The 25,400-nt window shown below is 41.9% G+C and overlaps 1 protein-coding gene across 1 annotated transcript; it reads left to right on the forward strand.

Moving 5' to 3' along the window:
* The first annotated feature begins 8,064 nt into the window (after positions 1 to 8,064).
* ARL5C (ARF like GTPase 5C) lies at positions 8,065 to 14,793 on the forward strand. The gene is made up of 6 exons (XM_072111535.1): positions 8,065 to 8,254; positions 9,880 to 9,940; positions 10,457 to 10,604; positions 11,767 to 11,850; positions 12,605 to 12,756; positions 13,794 to 14,793. The coding sequence occupies exons 1-6, from the start codon at positions 8,209 to 8,211 to the stop codon at positions 13,840 to 13,842; spliced, it is 540 nt and encodes a 179-aa protein (XP_071967636.1). The 5' UTR covers positions 8,065 to 8,208; the 3' UTR covers positions 13,843 to 14,793.
* The last annotated feature ends 10,607 nt before the right edge of the window (positions 14,794 to 25,400 follow it).

Genomic DNA, 25,400 nt, shown 5'->3' on the forward strand with positions numbered 1-25,400 from the left:
GTTGTGGGCTCTGAGACTAAAGCCCCTTTCTAGCTGTCTGTACCTAATTGCCCTACCTACCCTAAATGGTAGGAGACAACTGGTTGACATTCCCTTCCTGCAACGAAGTGCAAACACAGACAAGACAATACAGAGAAGAAAAGTTGCCCAATAGGTTTTAAAACCAAGCGGACAATGCAGTACAACATCAATAGGAAAATAGCTGTAGAAACAAGCAAATGAACACTAATTAGCAAAGTACAAGGAAGAATTACCCAGCAAACCTTTTATGAGATGTTTTAGTCCAGTAGGTGATTGGATCAAGCATCAGACAGGGTAGTAATGAGAGTGGGGAGAGGATTATCTGTTAGAAAACAAGGGCAGAGTTCACATTAGACAGGTGGGTGTGGAAAAAAATCAGGGTTGTCAGGAAAGGAGAAAAACAGTGGTCAGACTAGCAGGACAGAAATGAACAAAATGCACTTTGTGCATCCCTAACATCTCAGGGAAGGTTAGCGCATGCGCTCCTTATGGTTGAGAAAAAACAACGATAATATTTGTTAGTTTGTAATACCTTATCTTATTAAATACCCTTGAACATACAGAAAAATAAGGATCAATATATTTAGGGGATGGAGATTCATTTGTCTATCTGTGTAGTAGTGACTTTTCTACGGTAGCATAACACAGGGAAAATATGTTCTGGTATTTCCCAGAATCAGAGTTTCTGGTAAAAATGTTGTGTAAATAATACAGACTGCGAGTAAGAACTGACATGAAGAACACATGGCTCTGTGTGAGCGCTAGCAGATGATAAATATATGCAACTAAGGCTGGGGCTATATTTACCATTAAGGCCCAAACTAGGGCAAAGTCCAGGTCGTTTCTGGGAGTGAATGTACACACAAGTTACGATAACAACAATCAGGACGCAAACTTTATACCTATAGTACGTATTTCTCATGTAATAGGTAGGGGCACATTTACTGATAGTCCTACTGTAATCGGGACACTGGATATGACAGTGCACCCTAACACTCCAGCCCCCCAACAGCCCTGCCTGCTTGCCTCTACATACACAAGGCGATATAGGACAACCACGAAGATGTTCCTTCCCTATGCCAGAGTGCAGAAACAAAACAAGACAAACGGATAAACACAATAAGGGTACATTCACACAGCGTTCTTCACAGCATGGTCTATCTTTTCCCATTGTAAGGTGCAGAATGGTGCCACACATGCCGCCATTGCCGTCTATGGGGACGTATATGCAGCCGCAAATTTGCACAGATGGGCATCTGAATGAGCCCTTAGGGTGGTAAACAATCCGAGTCACAACAGAGAGAGCACCTAAGGTACAAAATTGCATACACCAAAGGATAGTCACAGAACAAGCTAAGAACAGCGGTTCAGATAATAATGCTGATAAATATTACTTTAACCAGCAAGGTTAAAGAACACACAAGATATTTACAGGCAGTTCTTAAGTTGAATTAGTATGTAAGTCGAAACTGTATTTTTTATAATTGTAGTTCCAGGCAACAATTTTTTTTTTGCCCCTGTGACAATTGGAGTTTTAACATTTTTTGCTGTAATGGGACCAAGGATTATCAATAAAGCTTCATTACAGACTCCTTACAGCTGACCACGGCAGCCTGGGACTAAAGTAAAGCATCCAGAGACTTCACCAGAGGTCACAGTGGGCAGAGGGGCCCGTCTTTAACTAGGGGTAATCTGTAAGTCAGGTGTCCTTAAGTAGGGGACCACCTGTGTATGTCAATCAAGAACCCTGCCCCAGGTAAAAGAGTCAGTTAGCTCCTGCCTGTACAGAACCAAGCTGCAAAGAGCACTAGAACGCTGTTCAGACTGCAGAGCAAAAAGCGAGTTGTGACACCTACAATGTTAACATAATTTTTATTTAAAAGCCATAAAATATATGCATAGGCACATAAAGGTTCTGGTAGTGTTTAACCTAAAATTACGTCAACCAATCAGGGTTTTGCTTGAGAAGTTTTTGCTCTTTCACTGAGGTCACAGCCTGGTGAGCTGATATCAGTGGAGGAGGGAGGAGCTGTACAGGAGCACAAAGGTGGGGACCAAGAGCTGAGGAGTGAGCAGCACAGATAAGTCACATGTTCTTTTTTGAAATACATCCAAACCAAAGCCCAACCCCTGGAACTACTCAGAGGATTTTGTCAGGGTGCAAGGTAAGTTATAACACACAATTATATTATAATGCAAATGCTTAGAGAAGGCAGAAAGGCTTATTGGCAATGCAGCAGTGATGGGATTCTGCAACCTGCCAGTAGTGAAAATGTGGTCCCCGGTGACAGGTTGACCATTCCCCTTTAAGATTTTCCAGTTTCCTCTTACCCTGCCTATACTGTGCACTCCTATGTGTTTCCCCAGCTATATTGGTGGATCTACCACATCTATCACTACCACTACCTGAGTATCCTGTTATGCTGCCCGATGATGGTGCTATATAGCTGGTGAAACAAGTAGCAACAATGTCGGCAGTATATGTTCCCACCCAACAACTCTTAGGGTGCGGTCACACGTACCGCTAGCGCTGCATTTACTAAGAAATACATATGCGATTGCCCACATACACTAGTATTGGGTTTGTAACTGTAGCACTAGCAGTATGTGTGACATTAATTGATTATAACAATAATAATGATAATAACAAGTATCTCTGGAATATTCAGTAAATACAAATATTACATATTTAATCAGGGTGTGAGCTCCCTTGAATGTATACATAGGAAATGATTATTGTAATACTGTTACCTTTTTTAACCCGTATCACAAAACCTAAACCTCTGGACTTAGACGTGAGGATTTCTATTTCCTTTGTCTTATTATGTCACTTGGCTCCTGTAAACTGTCTGAGTACTATTTGGAGGAATTGTTACATAAGGCAGCACTAGATTTCCTGGACTGAATGTTCCTGGGTTCAGAGAACATGAGCGTCTCCCAGCTGTGCACGTGCGCTGCCAGCAGAGTCATCTCTCCAGCGTTGCGTGTAACCACATAACCAGTTTAACCAGCACATGAACAGCTGAGAGAGACGATAACTCTCTGCGCTTAATATGGGAACTATTTTCGGTTCTTCCCTGAACTCAAGGGTATTCCCAGTAACCTATCTAAAGCAGGGAGGGGATTTCTTTGATTTCCACTTGCTCTAAGTAACCCTAACTTCTATCTATTTCCTATAAAGCTGAATGCAGTCTATTATCCCCTGTTATCAGCCAAGACAAGTTGGGGGAGAGACTAACATCTGCCATATGGGCAGAAGTGGATTATAAAATAGGGGGTTTGGGCGGTAGTCAGGGAGCTAAGCCTTATAGGGGGTTCAGGGCCACCCAAACCATCCACCACATTTTATACAGAGAAGGACCTTCACCCATGAAATCCTCATACATCTGTTCCTGCTCTGAATACACAAGAGCCATTTCAGGAGCTTTCAAGGTCCTCCAAGAGTCCTGAAACCACAGATTGAAAGCAGGCAGAAGGGACCCATCCTCCATTCCCCAAGAACCTTGATTCTAGCACCATATGTAGGAAGTGATTCCAGACTTGTATAATATATAATATTCATACAGCCCAGAGAGACCAAGGCAAATGTAATCATCCCATGCATAAGGGGGAGATTGGGAAAACTCCATAAATATTAGTTGGTTGGTCAGGGGGTTTGGGTGGTTTTGACATGCCTCTCGACCAGTGATATAGGAGCAGGTAAGTCGCAGTGGGCATGGCCATCTCCATCCACCAGAAGGCAACAGAACATAAGAAGTCACAGGGAGGCTGGAGTCATGCTGCCTGGGAGTCAAGTGACCCACCACTTCTGGCAAACTTCAACAGGGTAAGTATAATATGGGTGAACCTCTTAAGGACATATAATTACCCTGCTAAGGGCCAACCTCCTTAAAGGAAACCTACCACTTCGGATAGGGCTTATAAGCAGGACATGCCGTGCACCAGCTCAGGGTGAGCTGGTGCCGGCGCTTATCTTCCTTATGTTTTTTAACTGTTTTAAAGCATCTAATCACTTTATTAATGTTTATATCGGAACTAGCTTCCCCGCCGAGCGCGGACCTCTTAATAAAGTGATTAAATGCTTTAAAACAGTTCAAAAACATAACGAAGATAAGCACTATGCACCCTGAGCTGATGCGCGGCATGTGCTGCTTATAAGTTCTATCCGAAGTGGTAGGTTTCCTTTAACCCTCTCCTATTCAGGACATACTGGGGCAGATTTACTTACCCGGTCCATTCGCGATCCAGCGGCGCGTTCTCTGCAGTGGATTCGGGTCCGGCCGGGATTTATTAAGGTAGTTCCTCCGCCGTCCACCAGGTGGCGCTGCTGCGCTGAAAAGCATCGGAACGCACTGAAGTTCACCGGGCCGGGCTGAGTGAAGGTAAGTGGAAGCTCCGCGACAGTTTTTTTTTTTTTTAAAGCGGCGGTTTTTCCGAATCCACACCCCCGATTTCCGTCGCGTGCATGCCGGCGCCGATGCGCCACAATCCGATTGCGTGCGCCAAAATCCCGGGGCAATTCAGGGGAAATTGGCGCAAATCGGAAATATTCGGGTAACGCGCCGGGAAAATGCGAATCGGGCCCTTAGTAAATGACCCCCATTGTATGCAATGGTCAACCAATTGTAATGTCCATGTATATAGAGAAATACCTAAAGGAAATACTATTTAACTTCTTGAAGGTTGTCAGTAAATATTGCCAGTTGTAAGTAAAAACATGACACATGAGTAGTAGTTGACATATAGTACAGTACAGTATAGTATAGTAGTATAGTACAGTACTAACCGCTGCTTCTTGAAGAACCTGCTTCAGGAGTTTCCACAAACCAGCAACTTATTGGCTTCTGAGCCACAATACTTCCCATATATAGGTAGCCATCCAGATTATCGTGTAACACAACAGTTTTCCTAGGTGGAAGTATACAGGGAATTTCCTGCAATTATTCTGCTCAATCACTTTCCTCTCTGTTCAGGAAGTCCGCTGTTACGCTGAGGTTTCCTTAATTGAGCAACAGAAACTATAAATATCACCTAGAATATTGTGGTTTTCTATTGCATTTGGGGAAGCTACTAAGATAAAATCTAATTTAAAGAAAATCTAGCATCAATATCCATCATGATAAACCAGGGCCACTTACTCATAGATCCAGGCTCCGTAACTGTGGTAATCTTCTTATATTTGTTATCCAAGGCCTCCTACCTTCTAAAATAAATGTTTAAAATTATGTTAATATGCCTGATGGGCTCTGGTGGGAGTTTCCAGATCACCTCCGTGCTGTAGCTTCACAGGCTCCTACAATGAGCAGAGCAGGTATCCCCTTCCCCTGCACTTACTGCTAGATTACACAGGGGGAGGGGGAGACATGCTGTGCTCATTGTAGCCTGTGATACTGCAGCACTGAGGTGCTCTACAAGCACCAGATAGCCTCAGGCTCATTAGCATAATTGTAAAAGTTGATTTTAGAAGGACAGAAGCCATAGATAACAAATATAAAAAGATGACCACAGTCATGGTGCCTGGATCTATGCGTATGTGTCCCTGTTTATTGTGATGAATTTCCCCAGTACTGACCATGATATTTTCTCACTTAGTAATCCACATCACAGAAAGCTCTGGCTATACCTATGAACCACCTCCCTGGGTACAGCATGTAAGTAAGGCCGGCTATGAAGATATTAGGCAATGGCCACAGTGCAATGATGGAACCCTATGCTTCTCAGTGATATTGATGCAAGGAGTCCCTTCTTCCCCCCAAACAGCAGCGCCAAACTGTAATTGTGATCAGAAGGGACTCCTTGCATCAATATCACTGAGAAGCATGGGGATCCATCCTTGCACTGTGGCGATTGCCTGAATTCTGGACAGGGTAGGTCATTACATGAAATCTTACAATCAGTGTTAGTAAATTATTTTTCGGCCAGTTCACTGCCTATAAATAGTTATCCTCTATCTTTTAAGAGAATTTTGCAGCAGCTTTCATCATACAAAGCTGCAGAGAGTGTTAGGCAGCAGCCCGGGGTAACCATATCTTTGTGTATGTTGTTTAAAGTGACAGGAGACTGAAAATCCAGCTTTGTAGCTCTTGCAAGGGCTCTGGGCGGGTCTTTTGGCCTGAATAGCTTTCTGCTCTCTGAACTGTGCTGCTCTACAGACCCTCTCCTCTGCTATGAGTAGGAGCTGTATCAGGATTTTGGTTGGATACTTACTTTAGGTAATTCTGGGAAATATGAAATTACGTTATTCAGGATGGGATAAGGCAAACAATGCCTCTTTTTGCTACCTACAAGCAGTAGTGGATTATAATATAGGCAGTTTAGGTGGTAACCCAGGCCCATGGCTACACAAACCACCAGCCAAATCTTATAGTCAGAAGGACCCTCATTCATGAAATCCTAAAACATTGCTTCCTGCTCTCAGTACACAAGTGCCATTTCAGGACGTTTGAAGGCCCTCCAAAGGTCCTGTAGTCTAGAAGCAGGCAGAAGGGACACATCTTCCATTCCCCAAGAAGCTTGATTCTAGTTCCATATGTAGGATGTAATTCCAGAAGTGTAGGGGCTTAATATTTATACAGCCCAGGGGTCATGGCAGTCTTACTCTGCCCCTGCCTACAAGGCAGCCTTAATTGGCAAATTCTCACTTCCTGGCCCTAATCAAAAGCTTCTCACTCAGCCAAAGCAGTTCCCTACACTGCAAATTCAAACAGCCTACAGCTGGGAATCTGTTCCTTCTGTAGAAGAAATATACTGGTTTGGCTTTTATCCCACATCATGTCATTAGGCTTCCTGGCAAAAAGGTGCATGGATTCTCTCAATTCACAAACATTGTTAACAATGGTTCCTCTTATGCCTCCTGCCCACAAACTTATAATGTGGACATGTGCTAGACGTTGCTTCAGCATTAGCACAAATCCCCATGTAATTCTATTGGCTAATGCCCACGGCCATGGATTCCACAGTCCTGCCTATGAGATGACTGCCCGGGCCGCAGAACAGGGTCAGCGCCAGAACTGGACAACTGGGCTGCTGGGGGGGGGGGCTGTTTGGTATGACAAATTAGGGAATATTTTAGGGAACAGGAGACTGTTTTAGTTTCTGAATTTCTAATGTGAGTTCACTGCAAAGGGGCCCACTGAGGTTCTGTCACCCAGGGGCCTCCTGAAACCTGGAGCCGATACTGCCGCAGAATATACAGCAGATGCTATTGCTGCCCATGCAGTCTTTTTCTATTGTCATCCCGTGTGTGTCACGTGGCCTAAGGCTGTGTTTACAAGTTCTGGTTCCCTGACATTGTTTTTGAAGCCAAAACCTGGAGTGGATTATGCAGATAAGTTTAGGTTTCTTTTGTAGAAGCTGGGGAAGTATGGCTTCTTTTATTCCCTTTATGCCCAAGAAAGGTTTTCCATGGAGACAAAGAGTTTTGGATCAATTCACAGTTTTTAATGGGCCGAGTGATCAATGTTTAAAAGCAGAGTTTAGAGTTTGGGCCTAATTTCACGCATGGTTCATAGTCTTTCTGTCAACAGAACAGATGCAATTGTATTAAAAAAAAAAAACAGCTGTGAATGTAGCCTTAGGTTGTGTTCACACTACGCTCGCTATTTCACATCCCTGATTGACAGAAATAATTCTGACCACAGCAAGTTTTTATTTTTCATCCAAAAAAACCCCAAAACCTGTTCATTCCTGTAGTTTTGTGTGTTTTTGCTTTTGTAAATAAAAAAAAAATTTTTATTTGAAAATAAAAAAGTTGCAAACACATAATTCTTCCCTGTGCAGGACGTGCTGGGAGGGGAGAAGGATGGAGAACGCCGCTCTTGTGTTGTCCCCTCATGTCTCAGTATCAGGTTGTACATCAGGCAGGTGACAGTAATACAGGTGACAATGGCCTCAAGCGACACCTTACACGGAAACAGCTATGGAGGCAGGAAGTCAGCCGCAGCCGGGTCACTGTGACGTCACCACCACCGCCCGATACTCCCCGCCCGGCCCCAGTCGCTGACGTCACGGGGACTCCCACGGAACGTTCCCATGGGCGGGGCATGGGCTGACGTCACGTCAGTTTAAATGCACTGAGGAGCAGATCGCCGTATTCTAGAGAATAGTCGGCATCGCATCGCGATAGATCGGCCGCAGGCTGCGCCTCCTTATCGATCCCTCAGGTGGATTATCCTGTGACGTGAAACAATGGGACAACTGTTTACTAAACTCATGAGCATCTTCGGCAATAAAGGTGGGTGATAGAGACATTCACTAGTAGCTCAGGCCAAGCCTAGAAATCCAGGATTATCCCTATTAGTAAGGATTGTCAGCTCTGGATGTGAGTGACAGATCCATGTGGCTAATATGTGCTGTATGTATATATGTGCTGTATATAATGTATGCAGTACTATGTACATACTTCTGTCCTGTATGTAGTTCTATGTGCTGTACATACTACTGTGTCCTCTATATAGTACTAGGTGCTTGTATATACTACCAGGTGCTGTATATGTGTATGTAGTACTTGTATATAATACTAGGCGCTGTATACAGTACTCTGTGCTTTGTATATACTACTTTGTGCTTGTATATAATACTCTCTGCTTTGTATATACTACTATGTGCTGTATGTAGTACCTTGTTCTTTATGTAATACTCTGTGCTTGTATATACTGCCTGATGCTGTTTGTAGTACTTCTATATACTACTATGTGCTGTATGTAGTACTGTGTTCTTTATGTAATACTCTGTGCTTGTATATACTACCTGATGCTGTATGTAGTACTTCTATATACTACTAGGTGCTGTATATAGTACTGCTAGGTGCTGTATATAGTATGTGCTTTGTATATACTACTAGGTGCTATATGTAGGACTATGTGCTTGTATATTTTACCAGGTGCTGTATATACTGTGTATGTAGTACTCTGTGCTTTGTGTATACTACCAGGTGCTGCATATAGTACTCTTTGCTTGTACATACTGCTAGAATAGACATATCTACAAGGTTTCTTCCATCCAAAGACACATTAGAGCTGTGAAAAATGACAGATGGGCAACTCAATTAAACCTTTCATTGCATTTATTTATATTAGTGACCTGACTTATTGCATATTGTCAAAATCCACTCTGCCAGCTTTGGTCTATTTATTGATGAAAGTTTTATCTATTGAGGGGTGAAACTGAAAGATCTATCCCTCCCCCAATATTGTGCCAAGTCTATGTATGAATCCTGTGTAGATGAAGTTCTGGTTTCTACATGTACAATATGTGCTTGGATTGTGGCTCTGATGTATTTTCTGTATAATAACCCGGACCCCTGTGCTGTATGTCCTGCTGAGAACTGCATTGCCTTCTTGGCCTTTGTACCCCCTGGTATTCTGCTCATCACCTCTGCCCTCTGCTCTCTCCCCCTTGTGTGTATGGAGGCCTCTGGCTGCAGGCTATTATCTCTGCACAGCTGGGTGTGAATAGGTTTCATTCCCTGGTGTTTTTGTACCATGGAAGAAGGGGAGGGGGAGGCTGTTGGGAGAGTTTTGTTCTCTTCTTAGCAAGTTCCTCTGTGGCTCTTGGCCCTGGATGTTTTCTGAGTTCAGACATAGCTCACATTCCTTCCTCTCCACATCTGTCTCAAGGGGAGGGAGGACGTTGTGTTTGTCAGTCTTCCATAGAGATCTTATGAATATCTATAATTCTGCCTGTATTATTTATGGGACATGAACCGTGTCCTCTATGGATAGGTGGATGCATACAAGTTCACGTCTAAAACTACAATTAGTCATAGGTGCAAATCCAAAAAACACAGGCCATTTCTTGGTGTAACATGATGGACTTGCACACTACAGGCCATAACCACTGCTTATCTCTATTCCACAGAGCACAAAGTCATCATTGTTGGGCTGGACAATGCTGGGAAGACGACCATCCTGTACCAATTGTGAGTATTCACACCCCACCCCCAGCAGATGGTTGAGGCACAATAGAGGATGTGACAGACACTTGTCTAGTTAGGATATAGCACTTGATGGGGTGTGAAGAAGTCGTATTGTTATCAGTACTGACCCTTAATACATATCACATAGAGCAATGAACTGTATTAAGGTATATCCTGCGCTAGATGTTTGTGAATAGCAAATACATATTTATCAAGGGGGAACGATTCCTTACCTGCGGCTCTTGATCTGTAGCAACAACCCCCAGCATGCTCTGATGGTCACCGAGGATGCTGGGTGTTGTAGTTTTGCAACAGGTTTATCTTGGTTGAAGACCTTAACTTGTACCATTAATTTAAGAGTCTCCAATACCACAACAGGCTGCATCTAACAAGACCGAGCAATGCAATATCCCACACACCTCTAAGCACATAATAATGTATGGCCTCCTCAGTATAAGTGTTCTATTGTGTAGTTCCAGTCTTTGTAGATGCTATAAAACTGCTGCTTCTGTCTTCCAGTCTCATGAATGAAGTGGTTCATACAGCACCCACTATTGGCAGTAATGTAGAAGAGATTGTCCTGCGAAACACCCACTTCCTGATGTGGGATATTGGGGGACAGGAAACCCTTCGCGCCACATGGAACAGTTACTACTCTAATACTGAGGTATGAGCTCCGGAACGCTAGGTGTATGTTAGCGGACTCCTGTTAGAATTTATAATTGGATACAATCATGGGACTTCCTTCATTTGTATATAAAGGAACTGCCCCAATAGTAAGGTCCTAAGGGCCGTGTGATAGTTTTCTGTAGCACTTTGCACATTCTTTTAGGTGCAAACTGCGTGCACAGGTATTTAAGAAGTGTTGCACATGACCGATTTGTGGCGCAGCTGCACTATGCTTCATGCCACACAAATTTCTGCACTACATTTTCATGCAAAGTTGGACAGAAATGTGTTGCACGCTCCATGTTAGAGAGCACTAATTTTTTTGGTGCACCTTTGTCAGAGCTGTGCAGGGAACGTGCTCCAGAAATCTGGCGCCCTCTGCACAATCCACAGACAGTTTTCTAAGTTCTTAGTACATGCGGGTCAATCATATACTGCAGAACGTTTCTAATACCCACATCCTGTGCGTCAGAAAGTGTTCAGTATGTATGAATAAATGGACAAATGGGTGTGGTACAATACACTGTCTCCAATGAGTGCGGACAGTACGGGAACAACCCCTCTTGTTAAGGAGAAAAGTACAACCCAGTTGTCAGTACAGGCGGTCCCCTACTTAAGAACACCCGACTTAGATGATGCTTAGTTACAAACGGACCTCTGGATTTTGGTAAATTACTGTACTTTGTTATAGCTGTTTATTGCAGCCTGGGGCTAGTTGTCTGCAACTAAGCTTTATTGTTAATCCTGATTCTTATGACAACCCAAAATTTTTTAAATCCAATCGTCAGAGGACAAAAAAATTCAGGCTTGGGTTAAAATTATAAAATATACAGTTCCGACTTGCATACAAATTCAACTGAAGGACAAACCTACAGAACCTTGTACATAACCTGGGGACTCTCTGTATATTCATAACTGTCTGGGAGGAAAAAACAAAAATTAGAATAAAAACAAATCTATAAAATAAAGAATTTTTTTAGGAAATGCAAGTGCTACCCAAAAAGTCCAATAGGAGCAGAGCATGCATTGTAGGGCCGCTGCTCTCCAAACTGCTGGACACTTAGGATGTGTTTGTAATGGCAATATTCTGTAGTCTCTACAATTCCGTAGCCTCCACTCTTAGGGACGTCATGTCTTACTCCATCTACTTTGTTTTCCAGTTTGTCATTTTGGTGATTGACAGCACGGATCGAGAACGCTTGCCAGAGACGCGGGATGAGTTGTACAAGATGCTGGCACATGAGGTGAGTGGGTTATCCTCACGCTTTCTGATGGGTTTCCGGCTAGAGCCTGAAGGTTGCTGGATAAGTAGGTCACAGCTAATTGAAGAGGGACTCCAACAGGGAGCACCCATCCCCCACCCTTTCAATGGCAGTCAAAGTAATGGAAGCAACCGCCCCAAACAAGAGCAGACTTTCTCATTTAGTTATTCATTAGAAAGTCCAGCTAACTCTCTAATGATTGATGTTATATGTGGGCTGCTTTGTTAGACTGGGTTCATGTCTCGTTTTTGCATACTGCTGATAGACGCGGTTTTTACTGGAAAAAAAGTATCAAAACGCACGGTACTGCGCATCCATTAATGTCTATGGACATGACAGATGCACAAACAGTGTAACTTTGTTAGCCCGTTCAACTGTATCTTTTTTTTCTTTATGTCCTTTTGGTAAACATATGCAAAATGTGGATATGTATCCAAATATGGATCTTAAAATTCTCTTCTTTAAAAAAAAATAAAAGTGTGTTTTTAAGTGTAAAACTGATGCCACCATCTAGGACGTCAATTTTTAGACGTATACATTGCAGATTATGTCTAACGTATGCAAAAAAAAACGAGATGCCAGCCCAGCCTTAAGCATATACAGGCCAACTCTAGTAAAAGGACTGACACAAAAGATATGAGTAATTCACAAGTCTGCAGCCTTTGGGATAACTACAATGGGAAGTAACAGAATTTCCTTTCAGCCATGTTCTAAACAAATGCCTTTCTCCGCACAGGACCTGCAGAACGCGGCTGTGTTAATTTTTGCTAACAAACAGGATGTTAAGGACTCCATGTCGGCCTCTGAGATCTCAACTATGTTGGCACTTAGCGCCATAAAAGACAGAGCCTGGCATATTCAGGGTTGCTGTGCGCTTACTGGAGAAGGGTAAGTTTGTTTGCTATGAATTGCAGTCATGTTTAGCTTTCTGGTCATGTGGCCTTGTGGGAATGAAAGTTACAAGTTGCCTTGATGGAATTAAAGACCTCTTTGGTACTTCTATTCCCCCAGGCCAGGCTTATATTATTAGGTTACATGTGGAGGCATTACTAATCCGACTGATTTTCAAAGACCACAATAGTTCAAGAGTCGAGCTTGCATATAGGTCAATGAGAGAAAGCACAGCTACATGAGCTAGTCATCAGTTTGTATTGGTGTGTGCAGCAGATTATAGCTGGACTTGGATCCTCACACTTCTGTTTTCTTTAATCTTTGCATTGAAACTGCTGTAATATCCACCCAGAAGCCTGATGCAGTTCTTACTCAGAGAAGAGGGGCCATACCTGATAAAAGTGCACATTATTGCACCAAGTCCAGCTACAATCTTGGAATATAAACTTTTTTCCACAGTCCTGCTGCTACCAGCAACCTACAAAAAGATATGGTTGCACAGATCTCCAGGGCCAATACCGAACACTGGTGAAAACTTCTGGTAGTCTTTATTCAAACATATTCAGTGGAAATAATGTGATTTTTTTAGGAGAACTTTAAGGAGTTATACCGCTAAGATGATGAACGCTATCACCAATATGAGACTAATGGGGGTATGGGGAGCATAGTATATGAGCTGCGGCCCTTCTTTAAAGTAGTATTACACACAGATGTGTAAATAACAGGTTAATAGCTCGGGTAAAGAGCCTGTTACAGATGGAGAGGACATGATGCGGACAATTATTAGTGCTACATTACATTTGTTTCTCAATCAAAGCTACCGTATTGCAACACTCAAACTGTTGACAAAGCAGTGGAAAGTTTTGTGACAGTTTTCTAAAAAGACAAAGTTCTGATCCCAACTTCTAAAACTATCATTTGGGACTATTGCAAAACTCCCTGAAAGGTTTTTTTTTTTTTTTTTTTTTTTCCTGGAGAATTGTGTGTCCTTCTCCTAATGTCAATGATTGATCTTGTTTGCCTTTCCTCTACAGGCTGCCTGCTGGATTAGACTGGCTGAAATCTCAAGTTACTGCGAACTGACTGTGATCTGTGATTTCTATTTATTTTACATACGCTGGACACTTTTCATATTATTTTTTGTACAAATTGCCTTTTTTTTTTTTTATACAAACATTTTTTGCTTATTTTATGTGAAAATTGAAGCAGCTGTGGATTAAATGACGTGGGCTGTGGATGTCCAAGTATCAAACGACTCAGAATCTACAAGAACACAAGATGTCATTTTATGGTACATTGTTGGAGTGACCAAGAATTTTTTTTTTTTTTAAAGCTCTACAATCTGTGCATGTACCTTGCAAAAAACAAACAAAAAACGGAGACTTGGTCTTGCCGCTGCCTTCAGGGATTCTGGGAATTTTAAGTGTTGGACGGTTTCTTGCAGCCCTGTGTATATTTTTGTAGTTCCGATACGACTACCTCGGCTTTAACTGTTTTGCTTACAGAGCGTTTTCTGCTCTAAAACAACCCATGTTACAGGAACAAGAATCTACATCTGGTTCACATAAGAGTGTCCACAGCTGCACCATGTGTTTCCTTGTGTTTTTTTAAAATAACTATTAACCCTATAATGTGCTGGGTTTTTAATCTGTACCTTTCTTTGATGACCGAGGTCTTAAATGCACCATCAAGCAGCACAGGCCCCATAGATAGGCAATAGGTTAAAATTCCACTTTTCATCGCTGTGTATATGAACATTTCCCCATGTAAAAAAGATATTTATTTTGGACGTCGTGACAAACCTTTTCCTATTTTTGCATTATAACTCCGTTTGGGACATCTCGCAGAAGGAAGGATATTCACTTGTATGAAGACATTTCATTGGTGCTATGAACAGTCTTATGATGGGGAGGCGGGGGGGGGGGGGTTTATTTTGTATAGTATTAACCCTTTCTGTGCCTGACTGTGCAGTGTGCTGGCATTGTCTGTACACGAGGCCTCAGTCAGGGAGTATTAAACAATGTTCTATTCTTATACCATCTGTTTCTCTTTTATTGGGGGGGAAAGGGTTAGTTCTGCGTGAATGGAAGTGGATGACAAGTCAGCGCTCAGTCTGAGGGCATTATAGTTTGTTCTGCTATGACTGTAGATTTTGTAACAATGTAACCCCAGGTTAAACCAAACTGGTTTAGAGCCTATGCAGAGTTGAGAACTTCAAGTACAGTCTTGCAATTTTCAATTATCACACTGATCACGTGACATATTGTGAAACAGAGATGCGTTTGTTCCCCTATACGGTTTGATGTAAACTTGCTGATGCAAGTAGCGCGATTTAAAGTATCAAAACTTTCAGGTGTTGTCTCGAAATTAGTGTGTTGGGGGAGGGTGATGGCACACGTGGTGTTTTGAACACATTTTTGGCCCATTTTTAAAAAAATGTTTTTGACAGGTTTGACCAATTATCTTAATTCAAACTGGTCAAAACACATGCGTTTTTAGCGTATGTGTTTTTTTGCCGGACTGCATAAAACGGGCCAAAACGCCACGTGTGCCATCACCCTAAGGGAGCGTTCACACATTGGGGGACATTTACTTAAAGTGTCGGTGTCTGCATTGGCTTTGTTACCGACCTGCTCTGGGAAAGAAGATACACATTTAATATTGTAGAGCAGTGCAGAGACATTTCTGGCGCCGAAACCATTTTCTGTCCCGAGCACCAGAAATGTGTCCAACAGTCCCTGCTAGACCAGTTTTCTTTTGGTCTACTTTCCGCCAGTTTACAGCGCCCAAAAAGGGCTGCGACACATATTAATTGTGTCTGGGGGCGCGTTCACACGTTCCGCTAGCGCCACGTTCATAACGCGACGCTAGCGCGTAGGGGGCGGAGTTTGGGGCGATCGCATATGCGTTTCCAGAGAAACGCATGCGTTCGGTTTATTAATCGCATGCGTTTTACGGGAAACGCATATGCGATTGGCCCCCGCCCACTGTGCGCTAGCATCGCATTATGAACGCGACGATAGCAGAACATTTGAACGCGCCCTGAGTTTCCACTCCGCCAAAGCCACGCCCCTTTTCGGAGAAGAGTCGGAGCAGACGGAAAGTCATTTTTTTTGGCGCCGCCAGCTAATAAATAGGTCTGAGAGTAGAACATGTGGTGAGAGCGCCACAAAACTGGCGGAAACGCCATAGTAAATGTCCCCCATTGTGTTTTGGCCTGTGTTTGAAACACATTACAACAGCTGAGAAGAGGTGATTTGCCTAATTACATTACTGTTTACATTTGTTAAAAGAATGTTAACACATTGTTTATGAGTTGTGTAAACACAAATGGTAACAGTAATGTAATTGGGCAAATAGCCTCTCCTCAGCTGTTGTAATGCGCTTTAAACGCGCCCTAAGGCGAACTTCACGTTACCGTTCAAATCTCCGTCCCTTACATCTGTAAGTAATGAACAGAGGTTCAAAGTATCAATTAAAAAATCCCATTTAACATCAATGTACATTTTGTGTCGTCCGTTAGTCAATGATCCGTTATCCGTGTGTGTGGTTTGTTTGTTTTTTTTTGTTAGGACAGTATTTATTTTCTATCCAAAACTAAAAAAAAACATTTGCATGGATAATGGATGACATAAAATTTACAATGTTGTCAATAAGATTTTTAAGTGATATGTTAAACCTCTGTTAAACCATTACTTTGAGGAACAGAGTTTGAAATGTTGGTGTGAACGGAGCCTAACTTTTAGCTTATCTTACTGCTAGTGCTGCTACTTTTGAAGTGTCCTAAAAATAGCGCACAGATCTTATCACTGTGCAGCAGAACTATATAGGACATTATAGAGCAGCGCTTGGAAGAAAAAAAAAAACTAAAAATGTACTGTTCAGTGTCTTTGTCTGTACTTGACTCTCACTCCTTTCTAAATCCCTCCTCTCTCCAGTCCATGGACTTATGGGCTTTGGGAAACTTGATACCTCTGTGTTCTGACAATCGGTCCAGGGAGAGACCGAATTGGCTGAGGATTCAGAGTGAGTTAAGCGTTTCTAAAGATGGGGAGGAAAGGATTATAAGAACTAGAGAAGGGGAGCTGCAATATTGGTACTATTGATTTTATACAAAGGATTTTATGTGTGTGATATGGCAACAAAAAACATGGTTCTAGTGTGTATGTGTCCACAAAGTTAGAGGATTTTTCTATCGTAAATCTGATTAATTTGTACATTAATAAAATTCATATCTCTGCTCTTTCTATGATGAAGTCATAATATTCTCACCCTTTGACACCCTTTGTCAGTCCCTTCTGCTCTATAACAGGCTTCCAGCAGATAACGCTGCAATTCCATAGTGACATTCCCATATTATGCACAATCATATGACCAAATGTTAGGTTAATTTTAACCTTGTAACAGAATCGAACAACAATTTTTCTTGGTTTATGTACCCCAAGTTGAGAGGTCCCAAAGACCCCACTTTGCTAAAATTCCTAAAGAACATGTTACAAGCGCAACAATAAGCCTCCATGGTTTAGAGGATGACATCATATATGATATACATCATATATTTTTCCCCTTCTGTAGCTTGACTCCTATAGTGCTTCCAGGTATCCTAGATCCACACAAGAATGTCTTTCTTGGACAGCAATGAACGATTTTATGGCCCTACTCCTGGTGTCCTTTCTTATAACCTGTTCTACCATTGCTCAGTTGTATTTACCAGAAAGCACAGCAGGCTAATACGTGACTGGATGCCATGTACCAGGCAACGGCTGCAGTGACGCCACTATGTGCAGATGCCCTTTGTGCTCTGAGTCTCTCATCTCACTATTAGTAGCATACAGCGGTAAATCTGACCTTCCACTCCATGACATCTGGTCATAAACAGAATTGGGCCAAGCTCTCTTTAATGATTAAAAAAAAAATCACATGGTCAATGCAGGAAGTGCACAGTTGTGTAGCTCCTTATCTATTGCACCTCTCTGTTGTGTAGCTTATAGGGCAGTGATGGCGAACCTTTAAGAGACCGAGTGCCCAAAATGCAAACCAGACCCACTTATCTATTTCAAAGCGCCAACACAGCAATTCTAGCATTAAATTATTAAAATCTTCTTGCTCCATGTTATACCACAGCTTTCAATGGTCCGGAGGACACCAATATCATTGACAGAAGGAGGGAGAATTGCCATTGGAGCTTCCCTGAACAGGAAGAATTGTGGGGCCAAGAGCAGGAGCATCAATGGCTCCAATGATAATCTGACCATGTCCACGCCTTATCTTCCTGCAGTCTCAGATGCTTCACGTCCTGGGCTACCTGGGCCTGCAGGAGGAACCCTCAAGTCCTGTCTGGTTAATTCTGTGCAGGGCAACAGCCTGAGTGCCCACTGAGAGGGCTCAGAGTGCCACCTCTGGCACCCGTGCCATAGGTTCGCCAACACTGTTATAGGGGAATGAACAGTCAGGAAGCCCAATATCATCTCCAATTTGGTTTTGTGTGTCCAAACGACATTTTTTTTTTTCAGATGAAACTTTCAATTTAAACTATGCTGAAAAGTTATTTATTTATTTTTAAATGAATGGCTTAAAGTGTAACCGTCATTTCAAAAAACTTTTGATATGTTGTAGGGCAGGTAATTTTAAGCACTTTTGCAATTGGATTAGTTACCCGAATCTTGTTCCTTCCTCTTGTATTCTGCAGACTTCCCCTAGATGTCAGTATACTCACATATGTCTGTTGCTAAGCTCATCCCATCTTCATAAAGAAGCTGAGACTACGGAGGAAGAGACACGCCCCCATCTCTCTCCCTCCAATCAGCTGATTACCTCATGTCTCACTGCCCCAGCACTCAGTCATGTGCAGGGAGAAGCCCTCACTAATGTAGTGACCAAACACCTAAACTCTTATCTCTCCTCAGCTTTCCCTACATTTGTGTATACACAAATAATCCACACAGACACAAGCTGCAGCCCCCCCTCCCCCATCACCTCACACAAGAAAATGGCAGGAGACAATCTCCAAGTCTACAAGCTCTGCCCTCGTGTGCTGTGCTGGAGTGTTAGATAGATATACATAAATGGCTAGGAGATAGAAAGATATTAGATAGAGGATAGATATGAGTAGATAATAGATAGATACATAGATACATAGATAGATAGATATGAGATAGACAGATAGATAGATATGAGTAGATGATTGATAGATAGATAGATATGGGCTAAGTAGATAGATATGAGATGGATGAATACGGTGTCATTGGTCAGCACCATGCGCTTTATGATGAGGTGACAGGAGGCAGGCTCCGCCCCTCCATCTTGCTGATTGTAGTTTTTTTGAGAGATGGAATCCCTGGTTGCTATGCGCCAAAAGAGGTACTAAATGAGGACCAAATGGCAAAATACTTTTAGGAATAATTCCCGGGGACACCTGGGGCAGAATTATGTATTTTAGTCTTTTTTTTTTTTTTTGCTCAGAATGACGTTTACATTTTAAGTCTGAGGTCTAAAGATATTGAGAGGCCCAGTCTAGAGCGTACATTATTCTAAGACCCAGTTACAATCTTTATACAACTAACAAAAAGGGCCATTAATAAACAAGACCCTTTTTTGTATAAGGTCACTATTGTCATGAAGTAGTATTTAAGCGCTTTGCAAAGATTTGCATTCGGATTATCTAGCTTACCATACGGTCTTAAGAAGAAACCCCAATGTACTTCTGGGGTTTTCAAAAGCACTGTATCAATAATGTAATGTAATAATGTAATTGAGAATTATATTAGTTTCTTTATAGAAAAACAAGAGCTTTGATTAGATTAAATCATGTTCTAAGCAGCCCAACCTGCACACTAATAGTTGGATTGATTGTAATACACACTACAGTCGGATTGGGAGATCTTAACCATCTTCTTGTGAATTTACAATCAGTAATAGATGTGGATCTAGTTTTGATTGTGACCCATAACAATGCAGGCTTTTATCATCACTTAATCCTACATAAAATACCGGCAGAATACTAGAAAGAGAAATGATTTCTGAAACAATTGCGTGCTGCTCAAAAACCACAACATCTTCACGATGTCCAAGGAAACTGATCAGTATCATTTCCAAAAAAGAACTTGGAGAATTTTAGCTGACTCGTGATGGTTTATTTGGAGCTTAAGTGCAGCAGCAGCTGATTGGTCAGGGTCTAATCGTCAAACCTCATTAATGCACTATCCCATGGATACCTCTTTTCCACTCACCACCACAACCGTCTCCAGGACGGATCTGTGCATCCCCCATACTCTGGAACTCTACCAAAATGTGCCAGATCCTCCCCCTCCATCCAAACCTTGAAACGTAACCTGGAAACCCAATTGTTCATAATTGTCTACAACAAATAATAACCCCACTTCTCTGCTCCCTCACCAAGCGTTAGCAACTAATCTAAAATTGGGGAGTAAGGGGGGTTTCCAGCCAAATCCAACCATATGAATCCCCCTCTCTTTTCTACGCTACGAACTGACTCCGACTCAGATACTCCGTGCACCGGTGAAGTGGGACATCAGAGAGATGAGCTGAAAGGAGTTTTTTCCCTGTTTTCTAGCTTTTTCAATCGAAAATTGGCGCAGACTTATCAAAAATGTCTTAAAGACACTGGGCAGAATGTATTAAAACTGCCATTCTGCACGCCAGTCTCAATCTCCAACCCGCCAGTGCAAAGTGACCCAGATGTACTAAGTGACCCTGGTCTGACTTAGCAGAAACTATTGTACATACGATGGGCTGGGGCATTCATATCCCTGCCCCACTCCAGCTCTGCCATCACAAGTTGGGCGTGATGGGATGGAAAAGTCTAAAAACTGGCAGAGAAGGGGCTTCATGTATGCCCTCTCTGCCACTTTTCTGGTCCAATGAGTTAGACTAGACAGTCTGGGGATAAGATTTATCAGTGTCTAATGCTGAGTGATACATCTGGTGTAGTATACAACTCTCTAGTCGTCCTTTGTACCTCCTATTAGTTTGTTTAGTTTATGCCATAAACCTGTGCCAAAATCGCTGGGCCATTAACATAATTTTTGGCACATAGGGGCTCATTTACTGAGGGCTCCGCGGCCGCACTTTCATCAGGTTCCCTGACTTTTTCCGTTTTGCGGCGAATTACGCCGGGATCGGATTTCGGCGCAATCGCGGCGGCTTTCACACGACAGAAATCAGGGGGTGTGGCCATCGGAAAACCTGACGGATTCGGAAAAAAATGTGGAATTTAAAAAACAAAATCAATCACTCACATGCACCAGGAATAGGTTGGTGAACTCTGAGGGACCTCGGCGCAGCAGCGACACCTGGTGGACATCGAGTGCACTACCTTAGTGAATCGCCGGTAGACCCGAATCTTCGTTGGAGAACGCGCCGCTGGACCGCGGCAGGACCGGGTAAGTAAATGACCCCCATAGTCTTTTTACAGTGAAACCACAACCTTTTTTAAAAATGTCTATAGATTGTCTTAAACCTATGATAAATGCAGCGCAAGACAATTTACAACAGTTTTATTTGGTGCAAATGACAAGAGAATTCTTTGGTAAACAAATGAATAAATCTGTCCCATTGTTAGCTCCCACAGACAGGGTCCTCCTGTCACTTGGGCAAGTTCAGTCTAGTTCTTGTCTTTCATACTTATCTGTGCTTTGTTTTTAAGCAATGTCTTCAGATTCCGGGCCACAGGCCAATATTTACTTCACCATAAAAAATTACACTACTTGCTATCATACAAAAAGTAAATACTTCTATTGTGGGGACTTGCACCAATCAGGTATTTATGGCAAATACTATTAATATATTAATAAATTGTATTAATATTAGCAGATTGAGTAGTTATTCAAAGGAGGTATCCATGAGGCTAATGTTTGGTGGCTGGAGTGTAAACCCAGTAATAACAAGTGGCTGCACCTCTCAGCAATTGTGACCCTGCTGATAAGACTCAGCAGGCTATTGGTTTATCACACTTTTCTTGTGAAAATGACCTGGTTCAAAAGTCAACAAACCATCAGCATGCAACAGCGTTCAACCCCTTCGTGACTGAGGGTCATTCATGCATGAATGTCCAGGTCAATTTTTGCAGCTTCTTTTAACGAAAATATATTTGGAAATGCTGTACATATAAAAACTTTTTGCTTTGTTTTTTTTTTGATGACATGTGAGACTTAACTTGCTAGTATAGTTTTTTTTAATTACCTATTTTTTCTTTATAAAATTAGCTAATAAATAAATAAATAAATATGTACAGCATCACTTCTTCGCCCTTTCTCCAAGTTCAGCTACACATGCAGAGGGTGCATGTACTTCTGCAAACTGTAAGCTAATTATTTCCTGCAGCTTCTTCTACATTCTGCCTGCAGCTGACAGGCTGGAGGGGGAACACAGTTCTGTGTAAAAACACAATAAAACTTATATAAATTTGGTATCACTGTGATTGTACCGACCCAAAGAATAAAGTAGACGTATCATTTGGGATGCACAGTGAAAGTAGTAAAAACTGAGCCCACAAGAACGTGACGCAAATTTTTTTTTCTGTCAATTTGGCATTTTTCCTGCTTCCCAGTAACTGGCACTAATAATAAATACTGTCACTGAGAAGTACAATTTGTTACAAGGAGAATAAGCCCTCACATAGATTTGTACACAGAAAAATGTAAACGTTATAGACTTTTGAAGATGGGGAGCGAAAAATAAACGGAAAAAGGCTGCAACGCAAAGGGGTTAACAGAACTGTTTGAAACTGGTCACTGTCATGACGTTTAGAAACATCCTTTCATATGTCAGCCAAGAAGGGGTTAAGGTTTTCTCAGAAAAATAACCCATTCTCAGCAGATGTGAACACTGGACTAGCTACTATTGGCAGATCAGTCCTCCACAAAAATGACTGAGAATGGAATAATAATGTGCAAGCTTAAATTTTTCTTACATGCAAGAATTATAGGCTTTAAAACATGACTGGTTACTTCCATAGTAGTGCAACAACTTCTGTGCTGTATTGCAGTTTGGCTTCATTCAACAGAACTGTGCTGCAACACCAGCTCTGGTGCAATACCCATTAGCTCTTGTGTGTCACCAGTGACCTCCTGTGTTGGCCATGGTTTGGCTGAGCTGTCAGCACCAAAGACTGATGTGATGCTGGAATAAAACTCTGGAGCCGGATAAGTACACCTATTTATTTATGTGATTGCGTGCCCTGGCCCACGGGAGGGAGGGGTTTCCAGGGATCTTAACGTGTTTCATTAACCATTAATGAAACACACTGCTGACATACTGCCCATATATTTGTCTATCGTTGAGAATGTACAATTCCCTATATATAGACACATAAATTGTAACACTACGCTATTTATCTAACATGCAACATTTGCAAGGTGCAATATGTGGGTTGTACCATTTCAAAAATGAAAAAAAAAGATAATGGAGCACATTACTGGTGCTGATGTGATAATAAGCATTCCTCTTCTTTTCAATCCATTTCTGTACAAGGTATAAAGAGGGTTAATGCCCCAAATAGGAGAGAAGATGCCTCCTATCTTGGGAGGGTTTTTGGATTATGACCCTCAATACCAGTTTTCCAAATGGGCTGAATGTTAGAACTGATCTCTTGTATCTGTATTACTAACACGTTGAGGTATTTGTGGGTATGCGTATAATTTTTTCTGTTTTTACAATTGCAGTCTGGATTTTTTCTACCTTGCACAGGTAATAATATATCGAGGTATTTGGCGTCCACCGTGATGTTTGCTGGGCGGATCTTGTTTCATTTGATGTCATATCATGTATACATACAAGTTGATTTTATTCCGCTTTATGTTACAAATAAGGATGCTCATCCTTCCGAAACGCTTAATATTTTTCTGTATGTTTGTGTACACAACCCCATAGATTTTTTTTAAATAGTTTTAGAAAAGTTTCTTCATTTTTAATCAAGTCTTACTCGAAATCATCAATATTTTCTACAAAACTTACCTGCTATGACCCAGCATTTCTCCTCTCTGTGCGTTGACTTCACTTTGCTGCAGTCCAGATTTTGGAACTTATCTACTCCATTGGTGATAATTACAGCGGGTCAACAAAGATCTGAGGACACTTTGTAGCAAGATTTTTAGTGTATTAACAATAAAATTTAACTTCTAGACAATAACAATGGAGACCAAGTAAACAAGGCAGAACAAAATACACATAAGATGTGTTCATAGCGCTGTAACACAAGAAAAATGTTGCTGCCTGATCAGCTCATCTAGTGTTAGTCTTTAAAGGAAACATACCATTTGATTTGATGCATTATGAAGCAAACATACCTTGAGAATGCTGTAGCTACACTGATGCAGGATCATATCTTGGTTAATCCCTGAGTTGACTGGTTTTGTTAAAAAAAAAAATTATGACATTCAGGAACTTAGGAAAGCTGGATTGCATGATTGCACAAGTTACACGGAGCTTGTATTACAGACGGGGCTTAGACCAGACACGAGTAATCAACCTGAGCTGGATCACTCATACACAGCAGCTGGGGGATGGTGCAGCAATTGATTATTCTGCCTTCAGGCACAACCCAGGGATTACATCATCCTGTGAGCAGTGCATAACTTGTGTGCTAGGAAAAGCCTGGAGCCAAGCCACAGAAGCGTCAGAGCTTCATTATCATAATGTTATAATTGTTTTATCAGCAAAACCACTCAGCTCAGGGATTAACCAAGATATGTTTCTGCATCAGTGTAGATACAGCAGTCTCAGGGTATGTTTGCTTCATAATGCATCAAATCAAATGGTAGATTTCCTTCGACACATTCTCATGTATGTGGGATTGCTATCTAAATTAAAGCACCAGCATGCAATCCTTCAACATTCAACAGAGAGATTCTGGCTATTGGTGTCTGCTTAAGCACACTCTTATAAGTTCTGATGTCCTACTTAGATGCTGTGGCTGGTAGTTATATCGACTTCGGACATATGAACTGTATGCCAGCTATTCATAACGGAGGGGATAGTTTACAAATTAAGCATTCACTTGGAGCATCCAGACCCTTACAGGCTATTGCGGCCCTTCTTATGGTAGCGGTACACATGATGGTTGTGTGATGCTGGTAAGTATAAGTACACCTAGAGGTGGTGTGCCCTTCTCATGGTAGCGGCACACTTGGTTGTATTGTGCTGATTAGACTGTAAGCTCTGTCGTGGGGCAGCTTAGTGTCAGCATGCCTGGTAGTGTTGGTGCTTTGCTGTCTAGAAAAGCACCACCAATGTCCATTTGTCATATCTGATATTAAAGCCCAACTTCAATTAAATGAATTGAACTGAGTTCTAATACCACATACAGGGTATCGACAGATGTGGCATTAGTTTTTCTTTAACCTGGACCATACAGATAGCCATATCAATTAAACACACACAATAAGATATTAGGAATGTGTATTTTATGTATGTTATACCATTAAGCTATAGAATCTATTTAATGCAATCCTAGAAGGTGATACCTGCACCTGCTAGATAAAGAAATCCAAGACCACAAACAAAAAGGCTGCCCCTGATCTATGTCAGGTTGCCCGCTACATGGAAGCTTTCACCTGCTAATAACCAGCTGGTCTTTGGTTTTTAAATAAGAATGGCACGCCAGAGTCAAACAATAAAGCTCT

This window comes from Engystomops pustulosus, chromosome 6, assembly GCF_040894005.1.
Source record: "Engystomops pustulosus chromosome 6, aEngPut4.maternal, whole genome shotgun sequence".
NCBI lineage: Eukaryota > Metazoa > Chordata > Amphibia > Anura > Leptodactylidae > Engystomops > Engystomops pustulosus.